At 57.0% G+C, this 12,612-nt stretch overlaps 1 protein-coding gene across 1 annotated transcript in view; it reads right to left on the bottom strand.

Moving 5' to 3' along the window:
* Positions 1-12,288, bottom strand: part of DOC2B (double C2 domain beta) — a gene marked incomplete at both ends in the record, with an annotated part of 29,841 nt that extends 17,553 nt beyond the window's left edge. Inside the window, 2 exons of the mRNA XM_084273200.1 lie at positions 1,129-1,208; positions 11,958-12,288. Of these exons, the coding sequence (XP_084129326.1) occupies positions 1,129-1,208; positions 11,958-12,288 (411 nt within the window). The remainder of the gene's footprint in view (positions 1-1,128; positions 1,209-11,957) is intronic.
* Between the last annotated feature and the right edge of the window lie 324 nt (positions 12,289-12,612).

The following is a 12,612-nucleotide window of genomic DNA, read 5'->3' as shown; positions in this document are numbered from 1 at the left end:
CAGCGCCGCGCAGTCCCCTGTCCCCACAGGATGGGGGTCAGCAACCACTATTCCCATAGAGCCAGGTGGGCAGACAGAGACCAGGGCTCTCAGGCAGCCCTGCCTTTGCTCTCGCTGCTGTTCCATCTATCCCTCGGCTCTTGCAGGTCTCCTTCCTCCCCCTCATCCTCCACCCACCCCAAACCCAGTTAGAAATCTCTGCTTGGCACCACTCCCAAGCACCAAGGGAAGCCTGACCCAGGGGCTGGTGGAGAATTCACAGGCAACAGGCAAGGAGGAGGCAGGGGGGAGGCAAAATCCCACCGGCTGCCTCACCCCTGCCCAGGGAGCTGTGGGTGCTGCATGTCCTCCCTGCCCCAGCCAGGAGAAGCTCCGGGTGTGCAGGGGCAGATGCCTCCAGGCTCACCCCCAAAGCCAAGCTTCTATGCTTAAGGGCTTGTTCCAGATGGGGATGGTTTCTCCCATCTTCAGCAAAAGCCCACACCCCTTTCTAAGAGCTACAGGGCCTCATCTTTCCTTCCATCACCTCACCCCTGTGAGGGCCCAGCCTCAGTGACCTGGAGCCCTTGCTGGGAAGCAGAAAGGAACCAAGCAGAGCCCAGGAACACATTCCACGGGCCCGCAGGCAGAATCAGGACCTCAGTTATCTGTTTCTGCTCCAAAACGTACAAAACCCCCTCAATTGCTCCAATCGCTCAGATGGCAGAGGCACCAAGGCAGAGCACTCCATGGCAATGATCAGCAGCGTTTAAAAGACCCATTTATAAACTGACAGCCAGTCACAGCATCAAGTAAACAGCAACACTGGGTTGGGTGCTTCTCTAAGGAGCATCAGTAGCTGCAACCACCTCATCACAGGGATGAGCTGCCATCTCTGCCCTGCTGGGACCACCCCGAAAGGCAGGGATGGAGGGGGAAGAAATGTTGGGATGAACAGCTGCAGCAAGGAACACCAGAGCCCCATGTACAGCCCAGGGTTGGGGGACACCCCACATCCAGCCATCCCCTCATGGCTTGGCACAGCCGCGGCACTGGCATGACCTCATGGGTTTGGCAGGGCTCCGGTGCCCCAGCAATGCAGGACAAAGCTCCAGGCAGATTCAGTCCTCACCCAGCACTGAGACATACCTTGGCTTTATTGATGGTGCAGTGGAGAGCATTGTTTTCTTGATCATACAGCAAGCTGAAATCCAGCGTCCCCAGCGTGGCTGCAAAGGAGGAAAGATGTTATTAACCCGTGGGCCCCGGCAAACGCCACCTCTTCTCCCTCTAAGCACAAAAGGAGTGGATGAAGATGCCACAGAAATGGCTCAGACGTTATAAAACATACAGCATCCTCCTGCGAGCCCTGTTATGAAACATGGCTTCACGCTGGGAGGCTGGTGGCCACCCCCACGCTTGGCCAGCAGGACGGGCACAGCCCTGGGAGGGAAGTGGGAGGAACAAACGGCTTTGCCTCTGTGGGTTTCACACTGGTCACCCCCATCTGTTGGCAGCCCCCGACACGGACAGCAGCTTCCTGGCCCTCAAGGCCCTTCCCTGGGAAGATGCAGCATGGCAGGGGCACAGCCCAGACCCTGCTGTCAGCACATCTCCTCCCCTCCGGGAACGAGCATTTGTGTACCGACACCTCCAGCAAATGAGCCACCAATGGGATCCCTTCCCAGCTCCGACTTGGCTGCGAGCTCTAAACGAAACCCAGGGAGAATGGAAATACTTGGATGGTAGAAACGAAAACCACCAGCAGCTTCTAACCAGAGCCCTGATCCCTTACAGCATCCCCAACCCAGGAACAGCAGCAATGGGGATGCTCCTGAGCCAGGACCGCAGGGAAGGGGCAGGAGACCAGAACAAACCAGGAAAAGCCTCAGCAGCAGAAATCTATTTGATGTGAGAAATTAATTCCTTCTGGACAATCTGAGCACATCATGCTAATCCAAAGCAGAAGAAAAGCCCTAAGCAGACAGGCCTTCCCAAAACATCCAAACCTTTGGGGGTTGGGCTCAACGATCTCTTGAGTTCCCTTCCAACCCCTAAAATCCTGTGATCACTTAACCTTCTCCAAGGGTCCCGGACCCGATTCACACCCCAAAATCCAGACATGGAGTAGCATCTCCACCAGCACAGCTTCACCTGCCACCAGCCTTGAAATCCCAGGGTGGCTCCAGATCCTCCAACTCCCGCATTTCCATGCCCACCTTCCCAAAAGGGCTCTGCCCGACCACTGCCCTACCTTCACGCAGCATCCCACCACTGTGACTACGGTAACCACACCTTGCCACCACATACACAGGGCCAGAGCACAGAAAAAAACCTCCACACCAAATCCCAAATAAAAATCAGAACAATTTTACTTAATATCAAAGCATAGTTTGCTGCCTGGGAGGTAAGTTACACAAACTTTATGGCAAAGCCAAGAAAAACCAACCCAAGGTGCTTTATTCCACCGTAAATAGCCTCTGCATCAAGGCACCCTGGGAGGCAGCAGATATTCTGGGGAATGAAACCTTCCTGCTGCAATTTCACAGTGATCTTCCAGCCCAAATGCTACAGGTCTGCCTGCTAGCAAATAAAAACCATCGCTCCGGAGCAAATAACTTGCCTTCAAAGCAGAGTAAATATTCGAGTGAGATTCCTGGCAGAATAATGTACCCCCCTCCCTGTTCTGGAGTAATTTCATGGCACATTAGCTATCAGTTTGGGTCATTCATTAATCAGAGGGGTTTACCTGCCAGGTCTTGGGGAAGATGAAAGGTGATCCAGGGTGATACCAAACCTGCAACACCTTGTGCGTCATCCCTGGGTTTGACCCAAACGGGTGTTTCTAGAGCAATTACCTGACAAACTCGCTCCACATCACGCCAGGAGGAGGAAGGTGAAGCTGTGTCCCAGTGCACTGGTGGCTGGCTGTCCCCTGCCCAGCGATGGGGACTCACGGCTGCATATGGGCAGCATCAGAGCATCAGCCTGGGGAAAAGAGGAGGGGCCAGCACGGCCCATCACACCAGAGTGGGCTGAATGAGGAGCTGGAGAAGAGAGGCTCCACGGCACATGGGTGAAAGCCAAGTCAGCAAAACTCAGTAAATCTGCCTGGCTTTTTTTTTTTTTTTGCTTGAGAGCGGAAGATGAAGCCTCCGGTTTGGGAGCATCATCATTTCCACCTGCCCTTTAATCAGCCACTTCCTGCCAGCCCCACCGCTCGGCCCTCCCGAGTTCAAGCTGTTATTTTATTTTTATCACAGAAGGGGGCCCATGGTGCTCAGCCTGCTGGATTTGGCAATTTAGAAACCAAATTAAAACAAGGCTTTGGCCAGCAAATACTGACTGACCCTCCTGGCCCCGTGTCCTGCCCCAGGGGTCTGGCAAGCTGGGCAACCCCCCTCCCAAAAAAACCCCCAAAGCACCGTCACATGGCTGTAGGTGCTTGTTCTGGGGACTAAGGTCCAGCCAGAGCCAGGCCATGGCAAGCAGCGGATGCTGGGGACGCATCTCCAGCAGAAACAGAGTGTCCACAGAGCGGTCACAGCCCCACAGACTCTGTTACCTCCCGAGGACGCACTGCAGGGTGATGGATCCAGCACAGCACTGCAAGCAGGGACAAGAATCACAGAATCACAGAATTGTAGGGGTTGGAAGGGACCTCGAGAGATCTTTGGGTCCAACCCCCAAAGGCTGGCACGGGCCCAGACTCGTGCAGACAGGCCCCAGGGCTGCACAGGGTATGAGGACAGAGCAGGAGACCTCCAGCCACCACGGAGGTGGGATCCACCCCGCAGCCCACAACAGCTCTGTGCAACCCCCCAAGAGACCACAGCCTAGCTGGAGAGCCAGCCCTGCATACACCAAGTGAGCAGCTGGGAGCACCAAAACCACCAGCACCAGGTCTCACTGCTCTCCCACCCCCACCCCACCCAACCCACAGCAGCAGATCCAGCCCCATCTGCAGGACACCCACCACCTCCACCCAGCAGGATCAACCCCAAAACCTCGGGGCTGCAGCAGCCGTCTCAAAGCAGGTCCCTCCACACAGCACCCGAATCGCTCGGCTTTCACTGCTTCCCCCTCCCACCCATCCTCGCAGCTGAGACGCGACTCAATCGTGCTCATTAATTAGGGGAGCGAGTGCCTAAAAAAGAAAAGGGCAAGCAATTAGACTCGAAGCACAGTTACTAGATGCATTTAACTCGACTGGGCTATTCTGAACGCTGCCCTCTAATCGTGCAGGCTGCAAATAAAATAATAAAAAATAATAAATAAAGGCCTTTGTCGGGCATTACAAAGGCAGCTTTGGGCTCTCCAGGCAGCAGGCAGGATGTATCATCGTTATTATTACGATTATTCTGCTCCAATGATAAAAGAACCATTAGGAGAGCTGAACTCATTAGCAGGTTCTGACCCTCCTTCCTCTCCAGGAATTGGGAGAGATTAATGGGAAGGTGCTGGCCAGGGTCTGGCATTTAACACCGGCTCTAAGAAGGAAAATAAATCTACCGGGCGCAGGAACGCGGCCTCGTCTCCCACTGACCTTTGGGCACTTTGATTAATTCAGTGGGCCCCGAAATTATTATTAGAGGCCAGTGTAACCAGCAGACAGATGCCTCTTCTCCAGGCTTAGCTGTGGGATACGGCGAGCGCGCCGGAGCCCGCGGGCAGCGCGGCGGCCTGGCACAGCGCCGCTGCTGCCCTTGTTGGTGGAGTCGGCAGAAATTGTTTATCGCTGACATTTCCCATCAGCGCCCAGGGTGACGGGGAGGCTGAAGCTGCTTCTATTTATACCTGCGGGATGAAAGGCAAAAGGCGGTGATAAATCTCTGCTCTGCTCCCATACCCGGCCCCTGGCCTTGCAGGCTCCGTGCCCTCACCTGGCCTCATGCATGGTGGCAGATCCACCCCCTTGGTGGCCTGGGACAGCCCAAGGAGAAGGGTTTCTCAGCCCAAAAGATGCTCGAGACACAGAAGAGGTGCTGGTGCTCACAGCACAGACCCACACGCTTCGGCACAGCCCGCAGAGGAAGGAACCGATGCCCAAACGGGCTCCTTACTTTCTGAAGTCAGGGAAGCTTTTACATCGCAACTGCCGTTAGACAGCCCAGCAAGGCTCTACACCTGGAGAAACTGAGGTGTGCACAAAATACCCCACTACAGAACTAATTAAAAAGAAGTCCAAAAGCCTTAAGTCCCTCTGCTTATCAGCATTGCTGCTCCCAAGATAATCTGCTCATGGATTTTGTGCCAGGGAGATCAGAGTGGAGCAGTAAAAAGACTGCTGGGGATTGTCTGGATTAGCTCTCCCTTACAGAAAGCACAGGTTCAGTAACCTTCAGACTGGGTATTTTTTAATGCACTATAAAAGATAGGTCCCTATTCTTCCATTGCTTTAATTTTCCTCTGCAACGGAGATAATTTGAAAGGTCCTGAAAGGCAGCGAGTAATTCTGTGCACTTACAGCCCCATGTAAAATGTCGGTAAATGACTCCTCGGGAGGGACAGGAATCATTTCTGGCTGTTTCCAAGCAGGGCTACCTAGGATCTGTTTGGTGGGGAGCTGTGTGCACACTGCTGCCACACCAGCTGCAGCAATGCTGGGTCCCAAACCAGCAGCACAGGGCAACAAGCACCAGAGCGGCTCCGGGACTGATCCCCTGGGCCATGGAGGAGTGAGGCCCTGGCAGCCCTTGGCAGCTGGCTGAGCTTGCCCTACACCCAGTGTCCCAGTCTGTGCGCGGACCCACTCAGGACCACCACTTGTGACTGGTGTGGTTGGTCAGGGATGGATCCCAGAGCTGCTGAGCTGAGGTGCTGCAGACCCTGACAGCTACAAGACTCCCTGGTCTGATGGTACCACTGACATTGGGCATGAGCCTATGGCCACGAGCATTGCTGCAGGTGTCCCAATCAGCCAGGGAAGGCAGGTGGAAACAGGATGCTTCTGAAAGTCAGCACCACCATGAACTGCCCCCTGGAAAAGGTGTCCCATGGAAGGTTTTGGGATGTGTCCTGGAGCAGCATGCCATGCCAGGACACGGACATCCTCACCAGCATCTGGAGCACACGGTGCCAGTTGGCAGCATTGCAGGACTCCAGTCGGTTGCTGCAGGCAAGGCAGGATGTTCTCAGCCCTACACAAAGCCCCAGCGGGAAGCAGATGCGGCTGGCGGGCAGGAAGACTTCCTTCCCCGGGAGCTCCATGGATGTAGTTGGGATTCAGCAGGACCAGGACTGAAGAACAAGAACAAACCTTCCTCCTTGTAACCGCTCCCTGCCTCGTCATGGGTTTTTCACTTAAAATCGACAGCAATTAATAGCTCTTCATTTCGGAGACACAGCGCCAGCCCCTGGCAAGCTCCAGAGCAGGGAGCTGCTTCTTTGCGAGGCTGGGTGATGGATGCTCATCAGCTCTTCTGTCTTCTCCAGGAGGAGTGTTCAGAGGAACACTTATCTGCTCAGAACAGTTCAGAGATGCAATTATGTTTTACAGCACTAAATGGTCCCTGATGTCAGCAGCAATTAGACTTTCAGCAATTTCAATTTAGAGATGGCCTTCAAATCTCTCCCTCTCTCTCCCTTTAATGAAATACAGTATTGCAATTAACAACCCCCCAAAATTGCCTTCAGTGTTAAATACAAAGATGAAAGATCCAGGAACCCCCTGGGTTGGAGCGTGCTGGAGCAAGGGGTGTCAGTGAGGGGATGAGGGTGTCAGAGCCGCTGCAGGGCAGGGAACCCCCCTCTCCTCGCCTCTGCTCCCGCACGCCGGGACCATGGGAAGGTGAAGGACTGGGCAGGGAGGGAGCCAGACAGGAGGAGAACCCTGTGTTTACCAGCAGCCCTGTGGCTTCTTCGTTAGCAGAGATGCTGAAGGCCATGGCCCATATGCTCCCTCCATCACCATTGGAGGAAGGATGCCCAGACAGACCTTGCTTGCTCTCATGTGCTTCCCCTCATCCAACCTCAGCACTTCAGGGGGTCCTGGCCACGGCCGCCCCTTGGGAACAAGCATCTCCAGGCGCTGAAGGCTCCTCAGCTCATTGGAGGACCAGGAGCACCAAATGTGCCAACTCCACCTGACCACTGATGGAGAAGCTGGCAGGAGAGGGTGAGAGCTGCTCCCACACCAGCACCTTCCCAGTATCCAGGCATCCTGCAGCAAACCAGACAGGAGCTAATCCAAAGTCACTTCAAGTTAACACCCTGCATCTCCCTTGGGAGGGCTTACGAGCTCCTTGACACCCTAAAACCTCAGGTCTGACACTGGCTGGTACCTACACACGCTTCCTCGGTGCAGGCGGCACAGGTCACGGTGCGGCTGGCATCGCCACGCTCCAGGCTCTGCTGAAATCAGCAGTGGTTTGTTTAGCTTCCCAAGGGAAAAAAAACATACTTCTTTTGGCCTTATCTGGATTGAAAAGACGATCCAAAGGTTATAAATAGCAGAGGCAGCATATGCTAAGGAGCTGCGTCTCAGAAGTAAATACCCTCATCGTGCCGCTGCACATTTCCCCTCGTCGTCCCTCCTGCCTGGCCAAAAGCATCACCAGGTGACTTGCAAACCTTGCACCCCTCAAGACCTTCCTTCACTCTTCTTCATGTCTTTAAGCAGCCAGTAATTAATGTCTGCACGACAGTTTTGCCTGCCTAATTAGGTTCTTTGCTGAAAATAAGAGTCTTCCTAAATAACTTCCGTGGCGTTGCTCACAGCAGGCGTCACGAGCAGCCGTGAGCCAGCACTGGCCTCTCAGCTGTAGTTTGGAGAAGATGGGGGGGGGGTTATGCTGCTGCAGCTCAGGAGCCTGATGGATAACACTGGCCATGCTATCAGGCTGGATGGGTCTGGATAGAGAGGAACAGCCCCGGAGCCCCGGCACACGGACAGAAACACCAGCTCCTGCTCCAACACCCTGCTCTCCAGCTGCCTCCCCATCCGAAAACAACCCTGAGCCAAACCCGTACGGGGGAAGAAGGAAAGCCCAGCACCACTGCAGCCTCACCGCGAAGCCAACCAGCATCTCAGGGGAATGGAGCATTTCTTCCAGGATAGAAACTCTCCCGTGCGTTACAGAAGGGTGGCTGCTCCCTCCAGTGATGCTCCCCGGTGGGAGCAGCCACAGCAGCTCTGAGGGACCACCCTGCCCCAGCACAGAGGTTTCAGAGACCTTTGCTGATCCATAAGGTGTAAGTTCACACTGGTGCTGCAGAGGGGAATGCGCAGCCACTCAAAGGGCAGGGATTGATTGTGTGGACTCAGAGGAGATGGGAGGGAGACCCAGCTCCTTGCAGGTGGCACATTGCCACCTAGCTGGCATTTGCTTATTTTCCTTCTGAACCAGGTTCTCCTGGTCCTGTGCCGCCCATTGGAATGGGCAGCATCCCTGGTGGGTGGGGACCTGAAGGGACAGGGCACTGCTGCAGTCACTGCTTATCAGCCCAAGAAACCAAAGGTGAGTGACATCTGGGTGTCCCAAGGAGCAAACTGCCCTTTTCCCAGCCCCAAATCCCGACTGGCCCTGTCAGATCACTGCAGATGCTAACGCTGAAGGCACCAAGCCACCCCACTGCTGTGGGGTTTGCACCAAATACGTGTTTCCCCACCTCTCCTCCCTCATTCTTCCTCCTCAGCAGCTCCATCAGGAACAGACCCGTGCGGGAAGAGTCCTGCCCCGTACAGCTTAGGCTCCAGTCCTGGAGCATCCCTGCAGGCTGAGGGGGCACGGGGCAGAGCTGAGCCCCTCTCCCCAGGACCTTGCCAGGCCCCACGGTGGCTGAGGTTGCCAGCCACCACCTGGCAAATCCTCACAGCAGGGTGGACAAGAATGGCTATCTCCACGCAATTCCCAGTGCTCCCAGAGCCAGCCCCGACACCTCTGCTCATTACCACCTCTCCCAGCTCCCAGCCCTGCTTGCTCCCTGCCACTCGCTGCATCCACCAGGCTGGTTATGGCTGCTCCATGGGGACCACGCCTGTTTTCCTCAGCCCCTCCACAGCTCCCCGAGCCACAGTCCCCGGCTCTGTGGGGCTGCAGTGCAGTGCCCCAAACCACTGGGTCTCAGCCCCACTTGCCCCAGAGCCATCGCCCCAAGCCTCTGCATCTGCCTGCCAGGGACCAGTGACATCTGCATGTGGCAGCGAGTCCCGTCCCACCCTACCGCACCTTGGCCGGGTCCCTGCTCCTCACTAAAGGGATCCCACCTGCCTCCCACAGCCCTGGGAGTCTTGGTTTTCCAAAGCACCAAACACACACTCACGTACCCATCCGTGTTCCTCCCTGCAGATGCCAAACTGCTAGGTCAGGCTGCCCTGCTGGGATGGGACCAGACACTGATGCTTCTCCCAGGGCATCATCCCAGGAAAAGGCCACCTGGAGAAGGGGAGCCAGCTCTGCATGCACCTACCAGGGCTGCTGGTGGGCTCAGGAGCACCACGCACCATGGGAATAAGAAACGTGGTGCAGGGACCCAGCCCAGGCATGGTGGGATGTACCCATCCCCGCTCCCTGCAGCCCAGCCAGGAGTGCCAGAGGGCAGCCAGGGATGCCAGAGCCCTGGTCCAACGCCACTCCACAGCACTGCAGCGGCTGAGGGATGTGGCCCCACCACCCATCAACCTGGTGCTGCCTGAAACCCAGGAAGGCCAGGCTGGGGAAGTAACCCGGGCAGGAATGAGTGCAGGGCACACCCAGCCAAACAGCATTTCTCCAGGCAAGGGCGGATCTGCGCCCACCAGCATCTTGGTGGTTGAGGAGGGAAACCCATGGGCAGGTGGAACAAAGGGAAGGAGCTGTCCTCTCCTCCTCCTCCCAGTGGGTCCTGCTATGGAAAAAAACCCTCTCCCAGCACCTCTCTGGGGCTGCGCTGGCAGCACCTGTGAGGAGTGAGGTAGTCCCTGCCCAGCAAGCCCTCAACTTGGGGGATCTGCGCTCAGGCTCTGACACCGCTGTCCCCAGAGACCTCGGCCAACTCCCCGAACCCCGTGTGCTGCCAGGGAAAACCGACACTATGTAACTAACCCCCAGCTCTGTTCTGCTGTACAGGCAGAGACAGGTTCCCCAGGAGAGATTTAGTGCAGGTGACTAATGCAGCAGCCCTGAATCACCCGCCAGGGACGTGGGGGAGCTGGAAGACACTCCTCAGCGTAGCCAGTGGCTCCAGTCAAGCTACAGGAAGCCCATCTCAGTTCCCTGCCTGGGGAACGAGGCCAGTGAGCCCTTGCCTGGCTTGGCGACTTGGCTGCAAACACGGAGCAGCAAGTCTCATCCTGCACCCCCTGAGAGCAGCTGGGACCACCCTGCACTGTCCCCAGAGATGTGACACTGGAGGAACCATCTCCCCGGTGATGCTCCTCACACTGCTGCGCCTTTGCCAGCGGAAAACCCACCACATCTGGCAAAACAGCCTCGGCAGTTTGCCTGACACCTGTTACGCTGCCAGAAACACTCTTCTTAACACCAGCCAGGCTGAGACAAACACTCACTGGCCCCTGGCACCGAGCTGCTCCCGGCATCACCAGCCAGGCTATTTCCCCACAAGTGAAAGCACAGTGTCCCACAGCCCCAAGCGCTTTGTCTTCCACACACACCTCTGGCCCTAAAGCCCAGTTGCTCCCATTTCTATTGCTGGAGTGAATAAAGACGACCTAATAATTAGAGCAGCAAATAACCCAAATCCAGTTAAAGTCACTGCTAACTGCTCAGCTGGGACAGACATGGCTCAGCAGAGATGCTCTCCCTGGGAGCACGGTGGCTCTCGCCTCCTCCATAGGGAGTGTGACCCCAACACTGGGATGAGAGGAGAGGGAAGCATCACTGGAGCTGGTGGTCAGCAGGCAGAAGGGGGGACGGGGAGCTATGCAGCAAGCACAACCTGGTGGAGAGCTGCCCCCAGGGTCACGCCATGGGTCTGGCATAGCTGGCAGTGGCCCAGGCCAATGAGGGAGTGATGCTGAGACAGGGCTGAGACGTTTTGCATAGGGAAAGCCACTGTCTGCCCGGTGCTGGGCTGTAAACAGCTCAGCTTCCCCCTTCCCCCCTCCCTGGGGCCAAGCACGCAGCACCACTCAGCAGCACCGACTCCCTTCCTCGGCATCTCCCGGCTTCAAACTTTGTGCTCAGCCCTGGCAGGATCTGGCCCCTAAAAGCTGGGCTGAAGAGTGAGACCTTGGGGTTTTTTTTACACCGAGCTCAAGGAAAGCAACACTATACCCCAGTTGCTGGGGCTGGCAGAGCCAGGCAGCAGCTGCTCTGCAGCCTGCGAGCTCCACCAAGCTGGGTGGGAAGGACATTTTGGGAGGGGAGGGGTTAAACCTGCAAACACCTGCATCTACCAGAACCCAAGCCTTCTGTTCCAAAGCCCACCCCCCCAACACACACACACACCAGCTTCATGCAGGGCTCTGTCTGCAGCTGGGAGGGTGAGGAACGACACGACGGAGTTTGCTGAGGGAGAGGGTAGAGATTTCCTGGGTGGATGTTGTTCCAAACCGATCTCCCCTGATCTGGAGCTGGGCGATGCCAGAGCGTATCGCCAGCTAATCAGCAGGGTGGCTGGAGCAGCCTGCACCACCGAGATGAATTAACCCAAGGGTCTGAGCCCAGCTGGCAGCCTTCAGAGGCAAGGAGCGGAGCAGGGATGAGGCAGAGAAGTGCATCAACCACAATAGCAAAGCACAGCAACTGGTGGCTCTTGGGAGACTTCCCTAGTTTGGGTTCAGCGGCCAGGCTGGCTGCAGCAGGGATGCTCCCAGGGCCTCCCTCCACCCAGGGGCAGCACCCGAGCAGCTCTGTGACAGCCTTCCTGGCTGGAGCAGAGGGCTCGTCACTGCTGCAATGTAATCCCAGGGCTGGACAGTGCGGCCGGCAGCCAGGAAAGGCGCAAGGCTTGGGCAGGAAGATGGGGGACCAGCCCTAAGACCCACCCCTGCCCCCAGCACCCGTCAAACTCCCGAGGAAACTTAAGGAACTCACTGCAGTCGTCGGACTCGTAGCCCTCGGGGTCCACCACCTCCTCTGGTGCTTGGTACTTGGGCGGCTGCTCGGCAGGCGTCGTGCCATACGCCCCGAAAAGCTGGTCCACGTCCTCGTCGTCTTCGCGGGGGGCCTCGGCGGGGCTGACGGAGGGCTGGCTGACGGCGGAGCGCAAGGCGCTGCTGCGTCCGACGGCGGCGGGGAGCCCACGGGGGAAGCGGGGGAAGTAGTCGGAGATCTGCTTGATGGGTTTGATGGGGCCGGGGCAGACATCAATAGCCATGTGCTCCTGGATACTTATGGTCATTTTCTCTCCTTTTCGGAGTGTCATGCATGCGGCTGTCGGCGCCAAGCCCCCCCAGAGAATCCTGCACCGTGCCTGAGGGAGCCGTGAAGTTTCTGCTGGGTTTGGCGGGGGAAGCGGAGGCGGGCGAGGGGGGTGGAGGCTCCGTCGGGCACCTTACGTGGTTCTCGCGCCCTGAGCCTCAGACGCCGCACGCATGCTGCTGCCGCCAGCTCCGGCTCTCGCACAGCCCCTGATCCTGCCAGCGCTGCCTGTGAATAAGTGAGCGAGACGGAGAGACGGATAAGAGGCAGGGGGTGGGCTCTCGGGTGATGTCACCAGCTAGCAACAAAGCGGTACCCAGCAGCGGAG

Source organism: Gallinula chloropus (genome assembly GCF_964237585.1).
Source record: "Gallinula chloropus genome assembly, chromosome: 19".
Taxonomy (NCBI): domain Eukaryota; kingdom Metazoa; phylum Chordata; class Aves; order Gruiformes; family Rallidae; genus Gallinula; species Gallinula chloropus.
Note: the sequence above shows the minus strand (reverse complement) of the source record. Positions and strands in the feature narration are given on the sequence as shown.